This window comes from Schistosoma mansoni, chromosome 2 (genome assembly GCF_000237925.1).
Source record: "Schistosoma mansoni strain Puerto Rico chromosome 2, complete genome".
In the NCBI taxonomy this organism is placed as follows: Eukaryota; Metazoa; Platyhelminthes; class Trematoda; order Strigeidida; family Schistosomatidae; genus Schistosoma; species Schistosoma mansoni.
This window is the reverse complement of record NC_031496.1, coordinates 29,430,347-29,456,901: the sequence shown is the minus strand read 5'-3', so window position 1 is coordinate 29,456,901 and position 26,555 is coordinate 29,430,347. Positions and strand designations below refer to the sequence as shown.

The 26,555-nt window shown below is 36.3% G+C and overlaps 1 protein-coding gene across 1 annotated transcript in view; it reads right to left on the bottom strand.

Annotated features, from left to right (window-relative positions):
- Window positions 1–26,555, bottom strand: part of Smp_133690 (putative discoidin domain receptor) — a gene marked incomplete at its 3' end in the record, with an annotated part of 117,861 nt that overhangs the window by 39,210 nt on the left and 52,096 nt on the right. The window contains 1 exon segment of the mRNA XM_018796322.1: window positions 21,244–21,400. Coding sequence (XP_018650546.1) covers window positions 21,244–21,400 — 157 coding nt within the window.

Below are 26,555 nucleotides of genomic sequence, written 5' to 3'. Positions count from 1 at the left end.
AATCAAAGACATACTCATAAATATGTATAAATCTTATATGCTAATAAGTTGATATAAGTTTAAGAATTACTGAGTGTTAAGAAAAAAAACGTATTAAACAGATGTATTTTATATAGTTGAGATCATGAGTCAATTGAAGTTAGACAACCATGGAAAACCTCGAAGCACTGGACGGCTGTTTCGTTCTATTGTATGACTCCTCACCAGTGCGCATCCACGATCCCGCCTCGCGAGATTCAAACCCAGGACCAACCAATCTCGTGCCAGAGCACTTAACCGATAGACCACTGAGCCGACATCCCATGGTGTTTATGTCTAACTTCAACCAATCCACGAAGTCGAGCAACCGTTCACCAATTGTCTTCAGTGAGTTCCTATCACAAAACAGACCTGGTTGAACTCCACTGGTCACTGCTTCTCACTAGAACTCCCAAAATCTATCAATGGTATTTGCCTATTGGATTTACCTCTCGAAGTCAGTCAATAGTAAGCATATGATTATAATCAGAAGGGGATTTTTGTAGAGATTGAGTATTTTCATAGTTGAAAGCATGAATCAGTTGAAGCTTGACCACTAAGGAAAACTTGGAAGCACTGGACGGCCGTTTCGTCCTACTGTGGGACTCGCTTCAAGAGGTGATTCCTGAAGTTCTAGTGAGAAGCAGTGATCAATGGAGTTCAAATCACGTCTGTTGTGAGATATAAACTCACTGAAGACAATAGGTGAACGGTTGCTCAACTTCGTGGATTGGTTGGAGTTAGACATAAACACCATCGGATGCCGACTCAGTGGTCTACAGGTTAAGTGCTCTGACGCGAGACTGACAGGTTCTGGGTCCGCATCTCGCGAGGCGAGGTCCTGAATACGCACTGCTGTGGAGTCCCACAATAGGACGAAACAGCCGTCCAGTGCTTCCAGGTTTTCCTTGGTGGTCTTAGCTTCAACTGACTCATGCTTTCAACTATGAAAATACCAAACAAATAACTTTCTACTATGAAACAAAATAAAATTCAGATAATCATATCGTGTATTTTATTTTCCGTGAGAAATAATCAAAATATCAGAAAAGGAGTAAATCAAAACAAAAAAAATTAATATATATCCTAAATCAATTAAGATCACAAATTTTATTTAACTAACAATCCTACTTAAATCTATTAATCCACATATTAATATTAGAGAGAAAATTGTCTTTAAACACGGTACCAGCTATGAATTTATCGCTCCTTAATTTGTTTACCATTAAAACCTATACAGATACATCCATCCATCCATACATATATACATCTATCCGAAAGAATGATCATCTATAAACTAGAAATGTATATTAGTATGTAATGATTATAACAAATGAAAGTGATAGATATTCAATATATATAAGTTTTTAGATGTAATTGGTATGAATGACAACTAGTTGTGTCATAACAAAATCTAACCGGTAAGGTATGAATATCATCATCACATCACAAGTGCATTGGTACGGCCGAGAGTGGGGAAGAGTCCGCTCTCCCTCTTCAAATGCTCTCATATGGCTACGAGTATATAGCCTCTACCAGGGAAGTCCTACTCAATGCCTTCTCGTGACATTACTGTACTTTACGAAATTGAGAGGACGAAAAACGAATGTTCGGGACTTTAAACAGGTTAGTGGACACGGAAAGTTCACCTAGGGGAGTTGGAAAACCCTCATTCCAAACCAATGGTGCACATGGGCTCCAGTATCCTAAAGTAACAAATGGCGTATGAACCTGTTGTTGGTCACCGGCTACCATGGGACTGAACCTCCTTACGATGCTTCACTGCCTTGTGGATCAGATCTTCAGGTCAAAGGCTCGGGGTGTGGCCCCCTAAGAAAACCACCTGTTTCGGTTTGGGAACCCGGGCAGTATCACAGCCTGGTGCCCCTTTGTACTAATATTTATGTGTTTAAATAAATAAATAAAACTTATTTTGCAGGAAAAAGCAATACCGTGTAGAAAATAAGAGAAAACGAAGTCTTCAACTCTAAAGTATAGAAAATAATAATAATAATAATGGTAATAGTAATGATAGTAGTAATAATATAGGGAGTGATTATGCTGATACTGATGACGATGATCATGTTTAGTGAATATAGACGGAGTTGAACAAAATAAGGATACACTACAACAAATAATAATTAATTAATTAATCAGCTAATCATAATCCATTAAGTTTATTGAATTATAGAAATCAATAATATTATTAATTAATTGTAAAGTAATGGATAAAACAGTTAGAGAAGGTGGGAAGAAAGTGAATCCGGGCCACGATAGTAGCAATTCACTTTGGAGAATGGATTTGTCCACAATTAGATTGAAAATAGAAACAAAGGCCTATTATATCTCAAGAAATATATACATATCTGAAGAGAAAATAAATTTAAGTAACAAATTGCTACTACTTTTATGGTGTATTGCTACTTATGTCAAGAGATATAAGTAGTATGTAATACCAATCGAAAGTGGAAAACCTAGAACCAGAAGGCTAAGAAGATCGAGTTGAAAAGAATATAAAGGTAAGTAGAAAAGGAATCGCTACTTGGAAGAATCATATAGGATGTGAAGGATAAATTATGGTAATTATCAAATGAAGTATTCAGTGTATGGTTCTCATATTTTATCAAGAGATTTTGTAATTTTGTATTAAACAATAAATTGGTTGTCTCCACCCGAATTCTCGTTCACTAGACTATTATTATTATTATTATTATTCAGGAGGTTTTGGGGAGATTTTAGTAATTTTATAGTGAAGATCATGAGTCAATTGAAGCTAGACCACCATCGAAAACCTGGAAGCACTGCTTTAAGGCCGTTTCGTCCTATTGTGGGACTCCTCAGCAGTGCGAATCCACGATCCCAACTCGTGAGATTCGAACCCAGGACCTACCAATCTCGCGCCAGGGCACTTAACCGATAGTCCACTGAGCCGGCCGGTATCAAACGGTGTTAATGTCTCACTTCAACCAATCCACGAATTTGAGCAACCATTTACCATGGATGCGCACTGCTGAGTCCCACAATAGGACGAAACGGCCGTCCAGTGCTTCCAGGTTTTCCATGGTGGTCTAGCTTCAGTTGACTCATGATCCCAACTATATTATTATTATCATTATTATTATTAAAAACCAGATCCAAGAGATCATGGGATGAAATAATAGTAATAATACTAATAATAAATAAAACTATTATAAATTTTAGCTAAACTTGTGTATAGTAAACAAAAAGTTACAAAGAATACGATGATTTATCGATGAAGGTACAGGAGTGAAAGACGTTCATCCTGGGAAAAACACTCCAAAACCTAACGTATAAATATGTATCAACAGTTGAAATATTGAATCCACGAAAATAGTAAAAGATTGAATTTTATCTAATGGAAATTCTTCGTCTTAAGCTAAAAAAAACATCATGATTGATTTGTCACTACTACTTAATGATCAATCAAGTGTAAATATCTCAATCCCGTAACCTAGATTCGAATCAACCTGAGGGTATTATTCCCCTGTGCCCCCAAATGCCCTGGTACGGCCGAGAGTGGGGAGGGTACGCTCTCCCTCTCCAAATGCTCTCACATGGCCACGCGTATATAGCCTCTACCAGGGAAGTCCTACTCACTGCCTTCTCGTGACATTACTGTACTTTACGAGATTGAGAAGACGAAAAGCAAATGTCCGACGCTTTAACCGGGTTGGTGGACACGGAAAGTTCACCTAGGGGAGTTGGAAAACCCCGATTCCAAACCAATGGTGCACATGGGCTCCAGTATCCTGTGGGAACAAATGGTGTATGAATCAATCGTTGGTCTCCGGCTACCATGGGAATGTATCTCCTCACGATGCTCCACTGCCTTAAAGATCATATCTTTATCTCAAAGGCTCCGGGTGTGGTCCCCCTAAGAAAACCACCTGCTTCAGTTTGGGCACTCGGGCAGTATCACAGTCCTCACACAAATCAAATGAAATTTGTGTGGCGCATATGTATCTGGTGCCCCTTTGTACCAATATTTATGTGTTTAAATAAATAAATAAATAATATTATTCCCCTGAAGATTACAGATATACGCCTTGCTGATCAGTGTTAACTAATAAAAAAACTCATGCTCAAGGTCTTCCAACGACAACCTTCAAATGTTTAACATGAGAACTCATTCCACTGAATATAATCAGTTAGCTGATTAAAAGAAATAAAACATGGATAACAGTGACAACAAAATATTTATGCAAGAGAAGAAACATTTGTAATTCTCTATTATGTATCAACTATGATGCTGCTTTTTCCTAACAAAAAATACTATAGGGTAGAAAAAAAACAGTACAATTATTCCCAGTTGACGATAAGAATGAATTCAAAAGTGTTAAGGAGAACACAATTTAAAAAAAAAAAAGAATTAAGTGTTACAATGTTACATAATTTTTGGAATATTTAATTTAACAATAGAAAAAGTATGGAGTCTATAATGAACATTAAATGAAAATTGAACATATATATAAGTTCTCATAGTTGAAATCATGAGTCAATTGAAGCTAGACAACCAACCAAAACCTGGAAGCATTGGACAGCCGTTTCGCCTGTTACGGGACTCCTCAGCAGTGCGCATCCACGATCCCGCCTCACGAGATTCGAACCCAGGATCTACCAGTCTCGCGCTAGAGTACTTAACCGATAGACCACTAAGCCGGCATCCAACGGTGTTAATGTCTAACTTAAAGCAATTCACAAAATTGAGACTGATAAGTCCTGGGTTCAAATCTCGCTCGCGAGGCGGGATCGTGGATGCGCACTGCTGAGAAGTCCCACAATAGGACAAAACGGTCGTCCAGTGCTTCCAGGTTTTCCATGGTGGTCTAGCTTCAATGGACTCATGATTTCAACTGTGAAAATACTGAAATCTCCACAAAAACCCCTTCTGATATATGTACGTTTCTAGTAATTGTTTCTAGATATCGAATCAATAAGGAAGTAAGAGATATTGTAATAAACCAATCGATGAGACGGTGAAATTACACCAACTGGGATAACTACATCACGTGTCATCTATGCCAATCCACCTCTTACTCAGATGTGTAATACTAACTAGCCTAAGAGTAACTTGGATAATCCTGGCTTTCGTCATATTGAAACATGTTATCAATGCATAAAATCACTCACTGTTGAAATGAGCTGAGTTGGCAGATATAGACTATCTAGCTGAGGTCCGCATACTAGAAGCTTCCAGTAATTGGGAACTTTGAGTAACACGACTTAGAATCAATGGTGCAGTGGTGTATTTACTCTTTATCTTCTTAATATTGAGTTTTACTACTATTTCATAAATGTCTTATCACCTCTTTTCGATTCATATTCCTTATATTCACTCTACCCCATTATCATTAGTATTTCTATTATCTAGACTTTTTTATTATTCGTTTAGTTACTTTCATCTATTTGTACTGATTTAGTACAGCAAAATTAAGCTAATCTGCGTTAATGCTAGGCTCTAAGTCGATTATGATACACTGACACCCTCATTTGTTCAGAAGTCCTATCTTTGAATATCTATATAACTGGAGGATGTAAAAATCAGTCCCATGGGTAACTAACTTATTAGTCCAACTAACCTAGGTTAAATATGAATCGTAACAAATATGGAAATTCCGAGAACTTCATCAGAGGTTCTATAGTTTGCCAACAGGTACATCACATAACAGTCAAAGAAGAAAAAAATGGTTGAAATCAACCTTGAACTAGTCGATAATAGTAGCAACAAAGATTGCATAAATAATTAATTACACTATGAGACATTTACAAGAAAGATATATGAAATGAAAACGACTTTCTTTTTACGTTAACTCATATGATAATGAAACTCCTCTTGTAGTATCTATCACCTTTTCTCAGCTAAATAATTTAATTAAGAAATTTTCATTGTCATTCTAAACAACATAATCATTGTCTATAATAACTTCTTATCTCAAATTAAACCATCCAGTTTATAGAAAATGACTTCAATGAAACTACTTCTTTGAGTTACAATAGATAGTCAATATCGTTTAAAAGACTACACCTACCAACATGGCTCAGTCCAATTGTCAGTGACTTCATGGATTTGTGCCACGTTTTGGTCTGGCCGCCCCTAGCTTTCTCCCAACCTACGCCTACACCATAAAACATTGCACGTCGGGGCATTCGGTGGTTGGGCATACGTAACACGTGTCTCAGTCATCTCAACTGACAAACTTTCACTACTTCATCAATCGATTTGCCATCCTTATCTAATACCCGTTTCCTAACAACTACATTACTTACCCGGTGGTCACAGGATATACGAGCAATGCGTTGAAGACACCTATGATCGAATACTAGTAGTCTACGAATATCCTCTACTCTTACCGGCCATGTTTTACTGCCATAAAGTAGGATGAAACGAACTACTGCACAGTAAACTCGTCCCTTGGTTGCTAGACGGATATCTTGCCTACGCCATAAATGACGCAAGTCGGCGAAAGCTAGACGAGCCTTCTGTATCCGTGCTGAGATTTCATCACACACCAGACCACAAGGACTGATGAGACTCTCGAGATAAGTGAAGCGGTCAACACGCTCAACTACTTCACTCCTTATCGTTAGAGTTCAGGTGCCGATGCAACCCAATCCTGAAGTAACATTTTGCACTTCGAGGGAGAGAATCGAATCCCGAACATGCCTGCATTGTTGCTTATAGTGGTCAGAAGACTCTGCATTTTGTCAGCGTCTTCACCAAATAGAACCATGTCATCGGCGTATTCTAAGTCAGCAAGTGAGTCTCCCGGTAAAAGTTCAACTCCTGGAGATTTAGATGATGAAAATGATATCTCTAAAAGCGTGTCAACGATAATGTTATACAAGAATAAGGAGAGTGGAAATAAATAAAGTCATTGATCTCAACTAGCTACAAACATGTGACAAATCTTACTACCAAATACCTTAATAACTTTCACATATCTATACATGTTTTTTTATATTCTGGCTAAAAATATAAGTAATAGGGGTATAAAAAGATAATAGATTTTGACATTTTGTTTATTATATGAAAAATAAAGTAAGCAAGACACAAATATTTGTATGTATGTATGTATATGAACGCTTATTCGATTGAACCATGGTGTCAATGATCAATTTCATCAAAAGTCTTATAATGTATTAAATATCTATGGGCTGTAATACTATATAGACAATGCAATATGATATAGAGAAGAAAAAGATTAACACTATGCTACAGTGACTCCTGTATCTGAAAGCTCGCATCAATTATGCATGGTTTCAATTAATAGTTAGTAACTCTTGATGGACTGATGCCATATTCTTTTTGGTCTACTAAAGTATATCAACCAGAAATAGTTCTGATTTCTAAGATAGATTAATATTTGTAACACATTAGTAAAGCGATACACTATCGATGTAGGCTGAAAATCGTAATAACTAACTTCATCGCTCTGTATCTGATATTTTGATATCTCAACTATCCCATACATCATACAAATCAGGCGAGTGTTACAATATAATTTTAGTAAAGTAGTATCAGTATCCTTGAGATTGTAAATACTCCTTTGTGATACAAGTTAAAGCTAGCACTACACTAATGTTCAACAAGATTTCTTACCAATCATATTCAACCATTTGCAATTATATCCTCCCAATCTATCTCTATATGTAAGTAAGTATATAATACATAAACAACACACTACAACCCAGAAACCCAATCATTTGAAAGATTTATTTAAAAAAAAACGATAAACAGGCCCTCAAATGCCTTGGTATGGATGAGGGTGGGGAGAGTCCATTCTCATTATTCAAATACTCCCACACAAATATAGACACCGTCAGGGAAGTCCTACTCACTTCCTTATCGAGGTGGAAGTGTTTTCTACCAAATCGAGAGGACGAAGAGCGAATGTCCAACACTTTAACCGGGTTAGTGGATATAGAGCATCCCTGATTCCAAAACAAGGGTGCACATGCACTCAACAATCCTATGGGAACAAATGGCGTACGAACCAATTGTTGGTCAGTGGCTATCATGTGATTGTATCTCCTAATATTGCTCCACTGTCTTGTGGATTAGACTTCTAAGGTCAAAGGCTCGAGGAGTGGCCCCCTAAGAAATTCACCTGTTTCGGTTTAGGCGTCTGGCCAGTATCCCAGCCCTCACACAAATCGTATGACGAAGTGTGGTGCTTCTTTCTACCAATGTTTATGTGTTTAAATAAATAAATAAATAAAATATGACTCAAATTTAGTGGATATGAAATTATTCATAGTTACTATTAAATTACGTTTTGGCTTAATGCACTGCGTGCTGCGTTGTTTACGACATTACTTGTCGCAGTAGTATATTGCATACGTTATAAATGATATGGCTTGACTAATCCTTGATTATTATCTAAATACTGATTTTAACAAACATTGATTGATCACTGTGTAGTAACTGGTGTCATGTATTCACCTAGTCGTTAGTATTGCAACGTGGTTGTTATTCCAGACAACTCAACATCGTGTGCATCTTATTTTAATGTTAGGCAACTAATGTCATTCGGCAGAAAACGTGTGATATATATCACTGTCAACTTAACCGACTAAAGTTCACAACCTCAATGACCACCTCAGTCGATTAATGTTTACATTCTAATCAACCAGATTTCTATCTTCATTTGGTACATTATCTTTTAATCTCAGCACTGGTATTTTGTTTGTTTAACAACAAACGAGCGGTTCTCCAAAGGAATCCATAATCAAATACTACCCACCTACTCATGTTCCCAATCTTTAAAATAGTAGTATGTTTTACAGTCATAACGTAATTTAGAATGAACCGATACGATGTCTTTTCGACCTATGATAGTCACAACAGACATTGAAGACTGTAACTAGGACAAAACAGCTTCGTGCTTGTTCTCTAACTGTGATCAATAGTAATAATAATAATAATAATAATAATAATAATAATAATGGGACTAATTCAGTTCAACAAACTCTATAATTGCTATAATCTTATAATTTACTTAACCTTGAATAGGGGGTGGGGGGTGGGAATCAGTTTCCATAACTCAAAAAGACAAAGTAAATATTTAAAAAAATATCTAAAATTAATAATTTATGAGATTAAAAATTATGAAAACACATACGCATATATAATAGATTTCTCATGTTATTGAGAATGGTTTCCACTGTAATGAAATAGGAAACTCGGACAATAGTGAGACCGAGAGAGAGGGGGGAACATAGGGATAACAGAATATCATCATAAGCATATGTATGATGTATCTATCTATCCATCTGTATCGTAAACAAAGCGAGTCAAGAGGAAAAAAATAGGGGGAATGTTAAGAGACAGATCATCAAGGGATTAATTGAAACTGTGTTATCTTTGGTGTGTATATGTTTGCGGTGTGTGTGTGTGTATTTTTTGTCATTTATCTCGGAAAAAAAGTGGGGGACACAACTTAACTGGAAATATTTTTTCAATTTAAATAATAATAATGATAATTGTGGTGTTTTATGCTGAACAGAAATCAAAATACAGGAGAACATTTAATTCCCTCTTGGTTTTGGAGGATAAAAACAAAGGTATACAATAATAACAATAACAACAACAACGTATCGATGAGATAGATCTAATGCTAGAAAAAAAAGCATGTTGTTGTGGGTCGAGGGGAATTTTTGATCAAACAGAATTTTTGGATATACATATATATCCATTCTGATTCATTTGATGTGATGATGATAATCATTATAATTTGTTTATTTATTTAAACACATAAACATTCATAGAAAGAAGCACCAAATATATATGTATGCGCCATACTTCGTCATTCGATTTGTATGAGGGCTGGGATACTGTTCGGACGCCCAAACCGAAACAGGTGAATTTCTTAGGGGGCCACCCCTCAAGCCTTTGACATAAGACAGTGAAGCAATATTAGGAAATACAGTCACATGGTAGCCACTGAATAACAATAGATTCACACACTATTTGTTCCCATAGGATCGTGGAGTGCATGTGCACCCTTGTTTTGGAATCGGGGGTTTCCAACTGTCCTAGGTGGATCCTCTATATCCATCAACCCGATTAAAGCGTTGGACATTCGCTCTTCGTCCTCTCGATTTCGTAGAGAACACTCCCATTTGGATAAGGAAGTGAGTAGGACTTCTCTGACGGTGTCAATATACGCATGGGAGTATTTGGATAATGAGAGTGGACTCTCTCCACCCTCGTCCATACCAGGGCATTCGGGAGGCAGCTAATTATGCCTTTACTTAGCTGTCTGAAACCAAAGTAAGGGTCCCTGAACTCAAGGATATAACCCAATAGTTTAAAGTTAAGAAATTCAGTCAGTATGACACTACTCGTCTGCTTTTTCTCTAAAACTAAGTCAAAACAGTCTTCGCATATTGATTGATTTTCATTAATTCAGCATTTATCTATTTTCGATTATAATTTGAATTATCTCTCTGTTTATACACTGTTTGAATTCTGTTTAATTCTAATTAATATAACAATATCCTGTGAGGATTGGATGAATATATATTCAGTTAGCACTCAATGAATAACGTGTTGGAGTTCGATTTGAACGGTAATGGGCACTAGTCTTAATATAAATGCCAACACTGGAATTCAAATACACCCAACAAGTGACGAGTTCTAAAGAGGGCGAAACAAACATGGGGAATTCTAATGCTAGTCGTACATTCTATTTACTTTCAAAAGGATTCGTCTACCATAGTTTATCTTATGTTAACTTTGGTTGCAGAAAATATAGAATACTTTTTTATTTAAAACAGTATTCATAGTACTTTTTATTGATGATCTTACTTTAAACGAAGAGAACATATACACCTGAGTACACTGGTATTTATAAAGACATGCTATAATTAAGGAGATGATCATGGTTATTCATATTTTCAAATTCCCCGCTGACTCAATGTATCAATCAATAATTGTCAATCCAACACCATGACTGAATTCGATTGAACATTGAAATCGAAATTACCAACCCTGACAACAGTAATACTAACATAACGATACTAATTTTCAATCATTCCCATACAAACTACTTAAAAGGCTTTTTGGAAAAAAAAATTGGGAATACATTTCAGCTAATGAGAAGGTGAGAGTAGAAGAAAAGTAAAATGGTATGAACAATTATTGGACATCTAATAGGGATTTGTATTTGTGTGTGTTTATGTATTCTAACAGTAGGTAAGTGTTGAGATATATATTTGAAATAAGAAAATGCAATCCATTACGGGCTGTTTTGTTATACTAACGACAAATGATTAAATGGAGTAATAGATAAAGAATGGGATACTTAGTGTTAAATCAAATACAACCAATGAGTTCAATATTCAGTCAGTCAGTCAGTTATAACGTAGAACTTCGTACGTACGTACATCAGTTCAAGTTACCATACCACATTAGCACAGAGATGCAGTTGTCCATTCAAATCACATAGTGGTAGAAGTCGTAAGAGTATAAACATTATGTGAAAGATTATTCATTTCATTATTCATTTTATTATAAGTGAACTAATGTACTCAAGTTGGTAACTGTTATGCAATTGAAAGGGATTAAAAGAGTTAACTGAGTTCGGATTGGCTATCCAACCTTACAGTATAAATTTGTTCGTGATAAATTGTAATAAAAAATAACATTTTATTACCATATCGAATGATCAAAATACAGATTAGCGTACTTAAAATTGAATGATACTATTCAGTTGACTAGAATGAAGTGGACTACATTGAGAGGTTCAAGTGTATAACTCAAAAGAGTATTTTCAAAAGTAAACTATAGGGTTGCATATAAAGATAACTAGAATAAAACTGATATATTCACAGGGAAACTTAAAGATTTGATAACAAATTTGTGTACTTGTCTTTCGACTTAAACTTCGTGTATGTTCAATGCCTAAAGTTTATTTACTTATTTACTTGAGCACATAAATATTAGTACAAAGAGGCACCAGATAAATATACGCCGCACAAATCGAATGAGATTTGTGTGAGGGCTGTGATACTGTCCAGGTGCCCAAACTGAAACAGGTGGTTTACTTAGGGGACCACATCCTGAGCCTTTGACCTAAAGTTCTGATCCACAAGGCAGTGCAGGAGCACCGTGAGGAGATGCAGTCCCATGGTAGTCGGTGACCAACGATTGGTTCATACGCCATTTGTTCCATCGGGATACTGGAGCCCATGTGCACCACTGGTTTGAAATCAGAGTTTTCCAACTCCCCTAGGTGGACTCGCCGTGCCCACCAACCCGGCTAAAGCGCTGGACATTCGCTTTTTGTCCTCGCAATTTCGTAAACACCTCCGCCACGAGAAGGCAGTGAGTTGGACTTCCCTGTCAGAGGCTATATACTCGTGGTCATGTGAGAGCATTTGGGGGGGGGGCGTACCCTCCCCACTCTCGGCCGTACCAGGGCATATGGGGGCCAAAAGTGTTCAAAACGAATCATAGGACTCATCTAAATCAACTACGGATATCATATAACAACGAAAAACAAATTTTTATTGTTAGAAACACATATTTAACTCTTCACAACTCTTTGTGAAAAAAATGATTAAGCTTATTAATGAATAAAGATTAGAAATCATATGTATCACTAATAATGAACAAAACAGATATGAAAAAGGTATTGTCTAAACTATTAAAAAAATGAATAATTCAATTGTCAATGTTTCTAATGCCATAACAACAACAAAACGTTTTAAACAATAGGTATAGAACTATACGTAGAGTTATTGTGTAGTCTCTTCGTCAAAACAAACAAACAAACAAACACAACAACTCATGACACCTATTTGATGCAAACTATGACATAATTCTGAACAAATATCATACTGAGCGTGTATTATACTTCAGAACAAAAGAACAAAGTATGCTGGATCAATTCATGTACATGTATCAATCAGTTTTATCTCACATGAATAATAATAATGATATTATTATTATTATTCTGTGAAGTTTGTAGTTATTATTCTATCATCGCAGTAGGAGGGGTTGAAAGCTTCGACTTTCTATTAATGCAATTCAACAATCTCTAAAACCGTATACTGACTATTAGTATGTGTATACTAGTGATTAACTTTAAGAGGAAATTCCCACAGTTCTAGTGAGAAGCTGTGATCAGTGGAGTTCAACTGTGTCGGATGTGGGGCAGTGGGGCAATGGAAAACGATCACAGAATGTCCTGGTTTGTTTCAAGTTAGACATTAACACCACTCGGTGTCGACTCAGTGTTCGCGCGCAAAACCGAAGGTCTTGGGTTCAATGATCGAATTTGGAGACATCATTGCCAGTTTATTAACAATTGAAAATAACAGATTATCGGAATACTTTTAATATTCATACATTATACTGTCAAATACAGTAGGACTGAACAAAGTGCCTAAAAAAAATCCACAATCTAAAGTGAGAATGACTTAGAACAGCGTAACTTAATCAAGAAATGTGAGCAATAACTGCTTATTGATTGATGAAGTTCGTTGAGAGCTCTAAATACACATTTTATTTCAAACGATCATTGGTGAGGTTAACAGATCTTGCAATATTTACGCTCTGACTTAATTCGCTTCAGTAGTAATCTCTAACAGTCAGTTAATTAAAGTAAGAAAATTTAGTTTTAAACTTTAGTAATAAACTAGGTTATACGAATACTCGTCAATATTAGAATGAACAATTTAACAAAAATTTGGTTCAGAGTATAGAGAAGTCATTATATATGAAAATTATATTCGAAATAATCTCAAACATTTCGTCCCACAAACTTGTCTGGACTTCTTCAGGGTGATAATCATAATCAAAACTATCAAAGGAATATATATAGCGTTTAACAATCAAATCAAATCATATCTACACTGTGTGAATCCAATCATATTTAGATGCTAACTTTAGTGAATAGGACAACATTAGTCAGTTAAATAAGAATCATGTGGAAAGTTCACGATATGAAAATAAATGACTGAATGAATCGTGTGTGTGTGTGTATATATATAAGATTGAATTATTAATGATTGATATTCGATGTTAATATGAAGGAATAAATAAACAAAATAAAAGTGCAAGTTGAAGGTTGTTTCTAAATCATTGATGTGCACGTAAAATGAGAATCATTAAATATATAATTATGTTGCTAAAATGACCCACATTAATTTCAGTCAGAATAACGATGCATGTGAAATAAACAGGTTGGATAAAGAATGGGTCCAATTACTTGTCAACAAATATTTACCAAGTGGTCGCTAGTTGATACCATCCTTTCTGTTAGGGTTGTTCTTGTTCGCCCAGCTCCCAAATGCCCTGGTACAACCGAGAGTAGGGAGAGTCCGCTCTCCCTCTCCAAATGCTCTCATATGGCCAGCGTATATAGCCTCTACCAGGGAAGTACTACTCACGGCCTTCACGTGGCATTACTGTTCTTTACGAAATTGAGAGGATGAAAACCGAATGTCCGGAGCTTTAACCGGGTTGGTGGACACGGAAAGTCCATCTAGGGGAGTTGGAAAACTCTAATTTCAAACCAATGGTGCGCATGGGCTCCAGTATCCTGAGGGAACAAATGGCGTATGAATCAATCGTTGGTCACCGGCTCTCACACAAATCAAATGAGATTTGTGTGGTACATATGTATTCGGTGCCCCCTTGTACCAATATTTATGTGTTTAAATAAATAAATAAATAAATGTTCACCCATATATACAGTGCTTCTGATGTCAATCTTTCTTTATGAGTTTTGAAACCTTTCTGAAGTATTTTATTATTATTATTACCCTGAAGAAGTCCAGACAAGTTTGCAGGACGAAACGTTGGAATTATTTTGAAATATCAATCGCTGAGATTAGTTCAAATATGATTTTCACATATAATGACTTCAATAATAAACGTCGCAATTCATAACTCACTATTAAATGCTTTATTTATATCGTGTTAACAGTTGTTGTTCAGACAGATTAGACTAATTGCCGGTAATTATCAATCAAAACTTATTTATTTAGTATACATGGAGCTATCTATCTATCTCTATGATGAATCTACACATATATAACAATAAGGTAAACACATTCGACTGAATAATAACAATTAGTGTAAATGATATTTTGTCGTTTTAAACAAAACAGAATTTTTCCTCCAGAACAATAATAATGATAATGATAATAAACGAAAGACAAATTGAAGTAGAAAGTTCCATTTGATACATATATATGATTGAAGTTACATTGATAAATCAACGGCTCAGTAGTCTAGAGGACTAAGCGTTTGCCCACGACACCAAAGATCTTGAAATCAATTTTTGGTGGCGAGGTTGTCGATGCGCACTGCCAAGGTGTCTTATACTAGAAGGAGACAGAAATACAGTGCTATCAGGTTTTCAATGGTTGTGTAAGTTCAATTAGTGGTTTAAATCAAACCTAATAATCTCTAAACCACGACGCGCTATGCTGACTAGTATTGAGGATGGTTGGAAGAAAGTTAGGGGCGGCCAAACCAAAACGTCGCATCAGTGCTTGAAGTCACTAACTTCTAGTCTGAGCCATGTTGGTAGATGCAGACTACTTGGTTGGGGTCCGCGTGACTATCGTAACCAATGGTTGGAGACTCTAGGTGACATGGCTCAGAATCGATCACAATGGCGTAGGTGTATGCACTCTTTATCTTCCCCCTTAAACCTTGAGATTAAAATTGCTTCATATCCTTATATACAACCTTTCTTTTATATATTACCACTATTGAATTAACTATCTCTATGAATCCGGTGTTCATCTTATTGTGCTAACGAGGTATGACAACTTGGACCGATGCATATATGTGCCTGGTCCTACGTTGTAGCTGACTGACTGACTGACTAATAATCTCTAAAAACCCATACTGACATATCTACATGTTTAGATGAGTGAAATTGTAAAACTATATTCAGAATGAATAATTTAAATAAATTGGAAAGATGTGAATTCGAAATGACATGAGTTTTAGCCAGAAAAATAATCCACAACAAACTAATGATTCTCATTTGTTTGTTTGTTTTGTGATAATGAAATCATCAATTATGGTCAAAGACAAAGTTTATTCTTGGAGATAAATTTAGTTACATGAACTGAAATATTCGGAGAAGAGCTGTTGAAAACAAATGAGACAGTAGATAAATCATGCTTCATTCTAAGTTGAGACCTATTAGCACTATACACCCATCATACACAAATGTACTGTGGTTTAACCCAGAGCCTTCAATTCTTGGGAGCGATTGGTTTACATTTAAACCGTTATGAGTTTGAACACAATGATCCTCTTCTCGAAATTTAATCTACATGTGATATGTGGGACGGTAATCACCTAGCAGCATCAGTGAGTAATTATTGCCTCCAATATATTTAAGGTGATTTATTGATAAACGGATAGTTACACAACAAATATCAACTGCTGTATTTAATTACTTGGTATTATAACCAGGAAAAAAAGGAAATCATTTTTTTAATGGCCATGTATCTGAGTCCAATTAGATAGGACTATGATGTTATTGATGAGGTTATCGACGGGCTCAGTACTATGGTGTCCCTGTATATGACTCCAGTTAGATCATATGATGATTGTCGCCGAAATAAACATCCCGACTACCTTCGTATATAATCATCTTAAATCTCATTAGTGAATAATGAAATTAAATAAGTCAAATACTAGAATGAAGTTTGAATACGTATATTTCGTACAATCGTTGATACAAACAGACGATCAGTAAACGGAGCGAAGAAAGCGAAGCTAAAAGAGGAGGATGCGAGTGAGCCAACTCGATTTGACCAAGCGTGACTCAATATTTATGTTCAGACAAAAATAAGTTACAGACACATAATGAATAGGATAAGTAATTAACACATATAATCATATAAAAACAGTCAGCGTTAATAAGCAAATGAGTGACAGGATCAAAACGTGGCTTCAGGAGAATGAATATAATTACTCTGTCCAGAAGCTAGAATAGCTTATGTGGGCTTAACATAGTACTACTACTACTAGCCACTACAATTTTATAAGAACAATTAGTTCCATAAGAATATGCCTACTAATGAGTAGTTTACGTATTCTATATGCATTCGCTAATAAATCGTAGGAATACCACGTACAATCGTGAATTGTTCTAAACACGTACATACATACATACACAAACACACATGTATACAAATACATTTCCATTTACATAGTTAAAAGTTAAATGAGACATATATAAAATGGGGATTAAAAAAAAAGGCATGGAAAATTTAAAGCTTCCCTGTCTAGTTCATTGTGTCTCATGAACAGAGCGAAGCATAGTCTTTTTTTACAAATGATTTACGTGTACTATGAATATATATTGAAAGGAAATAGTTTTACGTTAATGGTATAACTATGGTTGCTTCCGTTTTGGGTTTATACAATAACATATATTAATATTATTATTATTATGGGTTATTTTACTTTTATTGTCATTACATTGAATCTGTTGTATGTGTCGATTTGATTTGGTTAAGCTTAAACTGATTATTATTTAGTAAAGATTGAGATAATTCTAATGTGAATAGAATCTATTGCGAATTCGATAGAGAGATGAGCGAGAAATACGACACTTTGAAAAGAAGTCCTAGAGATAGAACCCAGAAAGAAGGCAGAGATGCTGAGGTGAACATGGTATGAAACAACTATATACTACATATAGTAACCAAATATGACCACCTTGAGAAATAGAAGAATCCTCAAACTATATGTAGTAACAACAAACCAATGGAAATAACAAACATCATGTGGGAAACATAAATTACTAAAGTTACAAAAGATACTGTGTCAATAATCAATGAATTAAAGTACTATGACACAAAAAACATAAGTATATAAGAATTAATTTCATAAGTTTCAAGTCACAAATAATACATTTTGTTGACAGATTTCCTGTTATCTAGTTTGATCTATCGAGTTGAATAACTCAATAAATTTCCATTTATATCAAACAAATAATTGATACACTCAACATCACCAACATCGGCCATGTACACAAACTTTATAAAACAGGCCCCCGAAAGCCCTAGTACGGCCGAGAGTGGAGAGAGTCCGTCCTTCCTCTCGAAATGCTCTCACATGGCCACGCGTATATAGCCTCCACTAGGGAAGTACTACTCAATGCCTTCTCGTCGCATTACTGTTGTATACGAAATTGAGAAGACGAAAAGCGAATGTCCGACGCTTTAAACGGGTTGGTGGACCGGCGAGTCCACCTAGGGGAGTTGGAAAACCCTCATTCCAAACCAATGGTGCACATGGGTCTGCTCCAGTATCCTCAAAGAAACAAATGGCGTATGAATCAATCGTTGGTCACCAACTACCATGGGACTGCATCTCCTTACGATGCTCCACCACCCTGTGGATCAGACCTTTAGGTCAAAAGCTCGGGGTGTGGTCCCCTAAGAAAACCTTCTGCTTCAGTTTGGGCGCCAGAGCAGTATCACAGCCCTCACACAAATCTCATTCGATTTGTGTAGCGTATATGTATCTGGTGCCCCTTTGTACCAATATTTATGTGTTTAAATAAATAAATAAATAAGACAGGGAACGTTACTCAGACTCATATTTGGTAAAATTCCTTCAGAGAACTCAAAATAAAACAATCTATTTGAAATTTTCTATTTAAGAAAAGGAACTAAGAAAAACTCCAAAAGAATGAACTATGGTGACTATAAACTGATATTTTCTCCCGACCGTTGCTGCTACCTTGACGTGACGGTCGGACTTGCCTATCGTGATAAACCAATCGAGCTATACTGGCTGGAACAATCGTTCCTCAAGGTCCTACTATGCCAGAAAGGTCGGTTGAAGAGCGGCAAGACTGAAAGCAGCAAACCCAAGGTCCGAAGGCGAAGTCGTACTGCTGACTCTACAGAGGTGTGACGACAGTAAGGTGTTTCCTTCAGACAACCGGCATAACAGCGATGCCGCCTTCCCATAAGGAGGGGTGGGGTTGGAAAAGGTCGACCCTGAAAATGCACACCTCGCCTAATCCCACAGATGTCCGTCTCCGACGGTAAGGTCCTTTGAAGAACGGAGCTAACACAAAAATTACCCACAAAAGGGTCGTGTGTGACCGACCTCAAGCAGTTGTCCCTTAGGCACTGTGGTCAGGCTCTCAAGGTCATTAAGACCACTTCTAACCGAATTTCCTTTTCAGGTAACTCTAGACGAACCCTTCCAAGGTGTGAGCAACCAGGAAGTGATAACTGCCGTCATACCTCAAACAGCATTCAAGATCACTGAATATTTTCTCCAGACATCGACCGAATCAGTAAATTGAGTTGAGAGAGGGAGGGAGAGAGAGAGGGAGATACAATTATTTCACATAACATGTGAATGTAAACAAATGCTGTAAAAAAACAAAATTTTTTTCAGAAAAAAAAACAGAAGAAAAATCTATGCTCTTTCTTTTCACACTGATTACTTTTCTACTAACTGACTGCTTTATTCATGAAACATACACCGAGAATATAAAAAAAAAACCCTGACAATAATGGTGATAATCATAATCATAAAAAGCTGTTAGAAACACCTTAACAACAAGTCATAGACAAATACGTTAACACCTGGCTACAAAAATTCATTTATATATGTTTTTTTCACAGCATGAAATATATTGTCTTATGAATAACTGTTTATTGACTAAATTAGAATAAAAATAAATTTAATGGTGTATATAGATAGTTGAATACTTCAATGCTTTATGATATATCATTGTTACCGTGTGTGTGTGTGTGTTTGTGTTTGTGTACATAGGTAAACTGAAGTAAATTTTGACATGAAATTGTTTGAAAAAGAAGAAAGTAATCGATCGAGTGAAAATCCGCTTTGATTTGGATTTCATGTTAATTTGGTACTTGTCAAATAAGGTGTATATTTATAATCTACAAGAAATTATTGATGATCTCAAATTTATGTAACCTGGTTACATCATTAAGGATATCAAACTGTCATTATTTGAGTAAGTATTGATCTCTGAGATTGTGATAATTGATTTTTCAATTTGAGATTTTCACTGAAGAACATCTGTTCTTAAAAGGTTATAAAAATATACCTTATTGAGTTCCAAATTAAGTCAAGTAGAGCTACTTGTCAATTGTTTACAAATGCTTAACAATGAAACATGGGACATCAAGTTACTTATCAGTGAGTCAATCAGTCGCAACGTAGAACTTCGTACGTACGTACATCAGTTCGACTTGCAGTACCACATTAACACAGAGACGTAGTTGTCGATTCAAACCCCATAGTGGTAGAGGTAGTAAGAGTATAAGCATTAATGTGAAACATTAGGGTTTGAAGATGTTATTCAAGGGGTACAATCCAGTGAAGTAAATTTGGAAAGAGAAAAAAGATAGAGACATGGAGTCAAGTTACTCATACTGGTGATCACATTGAAAATTAATCAGTGTAATTTAATTATTATTATTTATTTAAACACATAAATATTGGTACAAAGGGGCACCAGATACATATACGCTACACAAATCGAATGAGATTTGTGTGAGGGCTGTGATACTGCTCTGGCGCCCAAACTGAAGCAGAAGGTTTTCTTAGGGGACCACACCCCGAGCTTTTGACCTAAAGGTCTGATCCACAGGGTGGTGGAGCATCGTAAGGAGATGCAGTCCCATGGTAGTTGGTGACCAACGATTGATTCATACGCCATTTGTTTCTTTGAGGATACTGGAGCAGACCCATGTGCACCATTGGTTTGGAATGAGGGTTTTCCAACTCCCCTAGGTGGACTCGCCGGTCCACCAACCCGTTTAAAGCGTCGGACATTCGCTTTTCGTCTTCTCAATTTCGTATACAACAGTAATGCGACGAGAAGGCATTGAGTAGTACTTCCCTAGTGGAGGCTATATACGCGTGGCCATGTGAGAGCATTTCGAGAGGAAGGACGGACTCTCTCCACTCTCGGCCGTACTAGGGCATTCAGGGGTTCTTAAAAGGCTATAAAAATATACCTTATTGAGTTCCAAATTAAGTCAAGTAGAGCTTCTTGTCAATTGTTTACAAATGGTTAACGACAAAATATGAGACGTCAAGTTATTTATACTGGTAATCACATTGAAAATTAATCAGTGTAATTTAATAGACAACACGAAAGCCTACATGAACAAGGCACATGTTGCAATTCAGTGATCAAAAAGGAAATGAATGAAAAAACTCACATTTCCATCACCACGTCCAGCTGTAAATATAACACTAATAATGACTAAATGTGAAAATTCTGCTTGAATCCATTCACGCAGACCATCTTCAACATGTGTATTTGGACACCATGCATAACCACTTGTATGCTCATTACTTCCATAAACTTCTGTTAATCTAGAAGAGAGAGAAAATGGGAAAAAATGGAGAGAAATGAACTACAAAGCGAGAAACTGTAATATGAAGTGAATGTTGAAATACGTTTGTATATGTGTAGATCTAAATAAATTTCATTACAGTCTAAGGAGGAAATATAGTCTATACACAGTTGCATTGGAGAGTTGAAGGTGGTTTATAGCAAGATTCTAGTTACCAGTGAAAGTTAACCAGTCATAATGAACGTAGAGTTCAGTAAAAATGGGCGTTAACCCAGTCATATACGGAATTAGCATAGAGACAAAATTAACAAGATGCATAGCATAAGGGTCAAAATAATAGCACTATATATAAATATGGTTCTTAGAAAGGAATGAAAAGGTATTCATTACAAAATGTTAGAACTCAAGATCGAGAATAAGATAAATAGTGAATACATCTGCACTATTGTGAGTAATTCTGAGTCAGTGAAAGTGTAAGGTAAGCTGAATATTTATTTATATTTGTTCATTATGTAATAAACACTATCTTTCGTAAAACTTCCATGTTTTAGGATGATGTTACCTAGTTAGAAGCAGTTAGCTCGGAAGCTTGTTTAACGCGAGTTTCACATTGTTTGGAATTCATTGCATCAAAATGCTACCCACAACCTTCAGTCAACTGATATTCACTGTAAGATTTCAATATACATTTAATTGTACTACATTTACAAAATCTTACCACCACTAAGGTATTCGAGTTTCTGATTATCAATTTATAAATATAGTGTAGATCAGAAGAGGTTTTGTGGAGAATTTAGTATTTTCATAGTTGAAATCATGAGTCAATTGAAGCTAGACCACCATGGAAAACCTGGAGTCACTGGACGGTCGTTTCGACCTATTATCGTGGATTGGTTGAAGTTAGACATTAAAACCGTTGGATGATGGCCGGCTCAGTGATCTATCGGTTAAATGATCTGGCACGAGACTGGTAGGTCCTGGGTTCGAATCTCATGAGGCGGGATCGTGGATGCGCACTGCTGAGAAGTCTCATAATAGGACAAAACGGCCGTCCAGTGCTTCCAGGTTTTCTATGGTTGTCTAGCTTCAATTGACTCATGATTTCAACAATGAAAATATAGTGTAATAAAATAAATCTTATTGAATCAATAATCAATTTTAAAAATAATATTTACTACTTAAATAAAGGACAATGGTCTACTAATAAGTCTGTGAACTTTACAATTAATCAACCCTTTAAAATTTCAACTATTTTTGATATTTTCTTCACCGAGCCAAATTGAAAAAAAACATCGGAATTCTGGATCAATGAAATCATACGAGAATTACGGAATTTTCAGAAGTATGGTATTCAGGTTAATCGGGAATCAATAGACATATTAGTATATATCCGATTTATCAATCTTTACAAAGGAGCTTGGTCAACTACTACGTGGTCAGAGATTCAACTGAAATAGATAGTGAACACGTAAGGATGAACAACTGAAGACAACAAAACCTACGAAAACAACCAATCATAAACAAGACCATAAGAAGATTACGACTGGTGGAATAACTAAGCAACTAACTTCTACGTGAAGTAGACGCTGATATTATTCAAAACGACATTGAAAGCTCTAAAAATAAATCACTTAACTAAGGAAACATAACACTATCAAAACCATCCACCTAGGCTACAAAATCTTTTTTACCATTCCCAAAATGTTAACCGTCCTTAAAGATAGGAATAGTATAAAGTGAAATCTTTAAATAAGGGCAACATATCATGGTAAATACGTCTTATGATGTTTCCTATTTTATAATGATAAGATCAATTCAACATGAAAGTATCCGAAGATGTGGGGAAAAAAGATAAACAAAATATACATGTAGATATGCATGGATACACAAAAAGAGTAACTAGGAAAAATACACTTTCACCTGTAACTATGACCTGAACAAGGGAATAGGCTTAAAGGTATACTTTAATCTATTTATTATTCAATTAATTCATCTAATCAATTAACAATCAAAGAAAAATTATGATGTCATTAATGAAAGAATAAAGAGTAGAATAATAAAAAGAGAAAAAAATGGGGGGGGGAATACTTGTTCCGTTAATTTCACTATTGAACTCAAATTATTAAAACAAAACAAAAAAGGAGGACAAGGTCAAATCATGAACATTAATGCTGTTCCTGGTAGCAATAGGTGAACATATTACATTAATGATGCTGAACCTATACTTTATTATTATTATTATTATTATTATTATTATTCATGAAGCTTGAATACATGCAAAACCTTCATGAAGATATCCATATTCTATAATATATCGTTGTAGAAGATATATTAGTAAATGAATTTCATGATTAAAATAAGGTTAAAAATAAAGAAGAAAAAAGAGGCTACTAGGAGCATGGACATTTACTGAATAAGCATCAGTTGAAGAAATAAAACAGAGAAAGTTTTTATATATAAATTATAACACTTGAAAAGTAGCATTATTCAGATTGTAGTGTTGTAGCCTATATGGTGTCTGGTTCTCGTGTGAGGCGAGATTGAGCTGTACTGCTCGTGTTAAGCCTAGGGGCGATGTCTGACTCTCCTGTGAGGCGGGATTGAGTTGTACTGTTTAGGTTGTTACGTGAACGTCTGGATAGTGTATGGTTCTCCTGAAAACCAATGTCAAATTTCCCTGACCCACAAGGGTATATGATATAACTTATAAGTAACTTGCATACAAAAAAATTTTTACTTTTTAGAATAAAACGACAGGCATTAATCAATGTAGTGACTTTAAATAACTGAAAAAAATTATGAATCACCATTTGAAATGACACAAATAAACAATGTAAAGGTGTCAAGATTTCAATTGTTTCATGTACCTTCTTTTCATGCCCGATATGTAATGTTTTTCAAGTGAAAATTCATTCAATAACAGCTTTCTAGAATTTCTGTGTATCTCTTACTAGTTGATATATTAGTATTAATGACAACTCCATATTTTCAGTGAGTTGATATCTCACAACAGACCTGGTTGAACTCCACTGGTTACTGCTTCTCATTAGAACTCCAGGAAATACCTCATGGAGCCAGTCACTAGTAAGCATATGATCATCATCAGAAGGGGGGTTTGTGGAGATTTTAGTAATTTTATATGGTTGAAATCATGAGTCAATTGAAGCTAGACAACCATCGAAAACCTGGAAGCACTGAACGGCCGTTTCATCCTATAGTGGGACTCCTCCTCAGTGCGCATCCACGATCCCGCCTCATGAGATTCGAACCTAGGACATATCAGTCTCGCGTGCGAGCACTTAACCGATAGACCACTGAGTCGTCCGTCATCCAACGGTGTTAATGTCTAACTTCAATCAATCCACGAAATTGAACAACTATTCACCAATATCTTCAGTGAGTTCATATCTCCCAACACAACTGGTTGAACTATTCAATTGACTCATGATCACAACTATATAAAATTACTAAAATCTCCACATAACCCCCCTTCACATAAAACATACGTTTATTAGTAAACTTTGATTTTACTCAAAGTGAGTATTTTCTCACAGATAATTAATTAATCATTTCTATTTACCCATAACATAATGATTAAATGTGACAGAATTGAGCTGATTAAAATCATCCCTCTTACCTACAGGAATGTGTTGTATCATTTTAGTTCGTTGTATTATTATTATTATTATTATTAGTAGTAGTAGTAGTAGTAGTGCTAGTGGTAGTAGTGTTGTGAATGAGAACACAGGTGAGGACACCCAACTATGTATTTAGCACAAATTACAACGTTACTTGGTAAAATACAAAAACCATGCTATGATACACTATTTGCAAAATGTTCTTCAATTGCCTCAGGCTTCATTGTTCCTGGATTTTCACACAAATTGCTTTTTATTTCTGTTCTTCTCTTCTTGATCTTCTCAATCTTCTGCTGTCAGATATTCTATTCCTTACTCACCATATATACTACTTATGTTGATATCAGTAGCTCACACCACACTCGTCCCCCCTTTTAATAAGCTGTTCTCGCAATCTTTCTGATCGGCGTACCATTGTCTCCTTTGGTGCTGTTCGTGACTCGTGCTCATGATGTTCTTGAAACCATCTCTGTAGTTGACTGGCATTTACACGCTTCTGCTTGTCTTCTCTCCGGATCGTGTAAACTGGGCCGCGTCTCTCCGTGATAATGTACGGTCCCTCCCATTTCGGGATCAGCTTTCCTGACCCTGGTCCTCCTTCAGTGTTAGCTCTCCGTTCTCTACACTTTACCAGGTCCCCCACTCTAAAAGGCTTCCACGCTCTTCTCTGCTGTTCCGCCTTCTTGATGTCTGATATTTGTTTCTTTTTCACGTTCTTTATTGCCTCCGTCCTCTCTTTCCTTAATCTTGTTGCTGTCCACTTCTGCTGCTGTGGCCACGTTTTACTATGCATTGGAAGTCGTGGCTGTCTACCATACATAAGTAGGAAAGGTGATTTCTTGGTTGTTCCTTGGATGGAGGCACGATGCGCCAGCAGAATTAGTGGTAACTCTTTCTCCCAATCCCCTCCTTTAGATGCTAACCATTCCTTTAATGTCCGGTTGTTTCTTTCCGTAAGCCCGTTCGTCTGAGGGTGATACGGTGTAGTTCGTATCCTCTTGATGCCGAACTGCTTTAAACGGGCCTTAAACTCGTCACTTTCAAAACAGGGACCCTGGTCGGTTAGTATCATCTTCGGTACTCCATGACCCGCTACAATGTGCCGGATTATTACTTCGGTCACTGTTTTCGCCCGCTGGTCGGCAATCGGTACAGCGTCGACCCATCGTGTAGCATGTTCCGTCATTACTAGTAAGTATCGGTTGCCGCTATCCGTCTGTGGAAATGGTCCCATCACATCTACCGACCATAGATCACCGACTGCGGTTACTGGGACCGACTGCAATGGCGGTTGCATGTATCTATCGCTTTTCATTAATTGGCACTGCTGGCATGTCAACACATATTGGGCCACATCGTCTCTCATGCCTGGCCAGTATGCACTTTGCCGTAGTAAATCTGTCGTTCTTGCGATACCTGTGTGCGCTACCTGATGGCATTCGTGTATCATCTTACGCCGCCAGTCTTTCGGGATCACAGCCACCCAATTTTTGTCATCATCCTGCCAGACCAGAGCTCCATATGTGTTCACTTTCA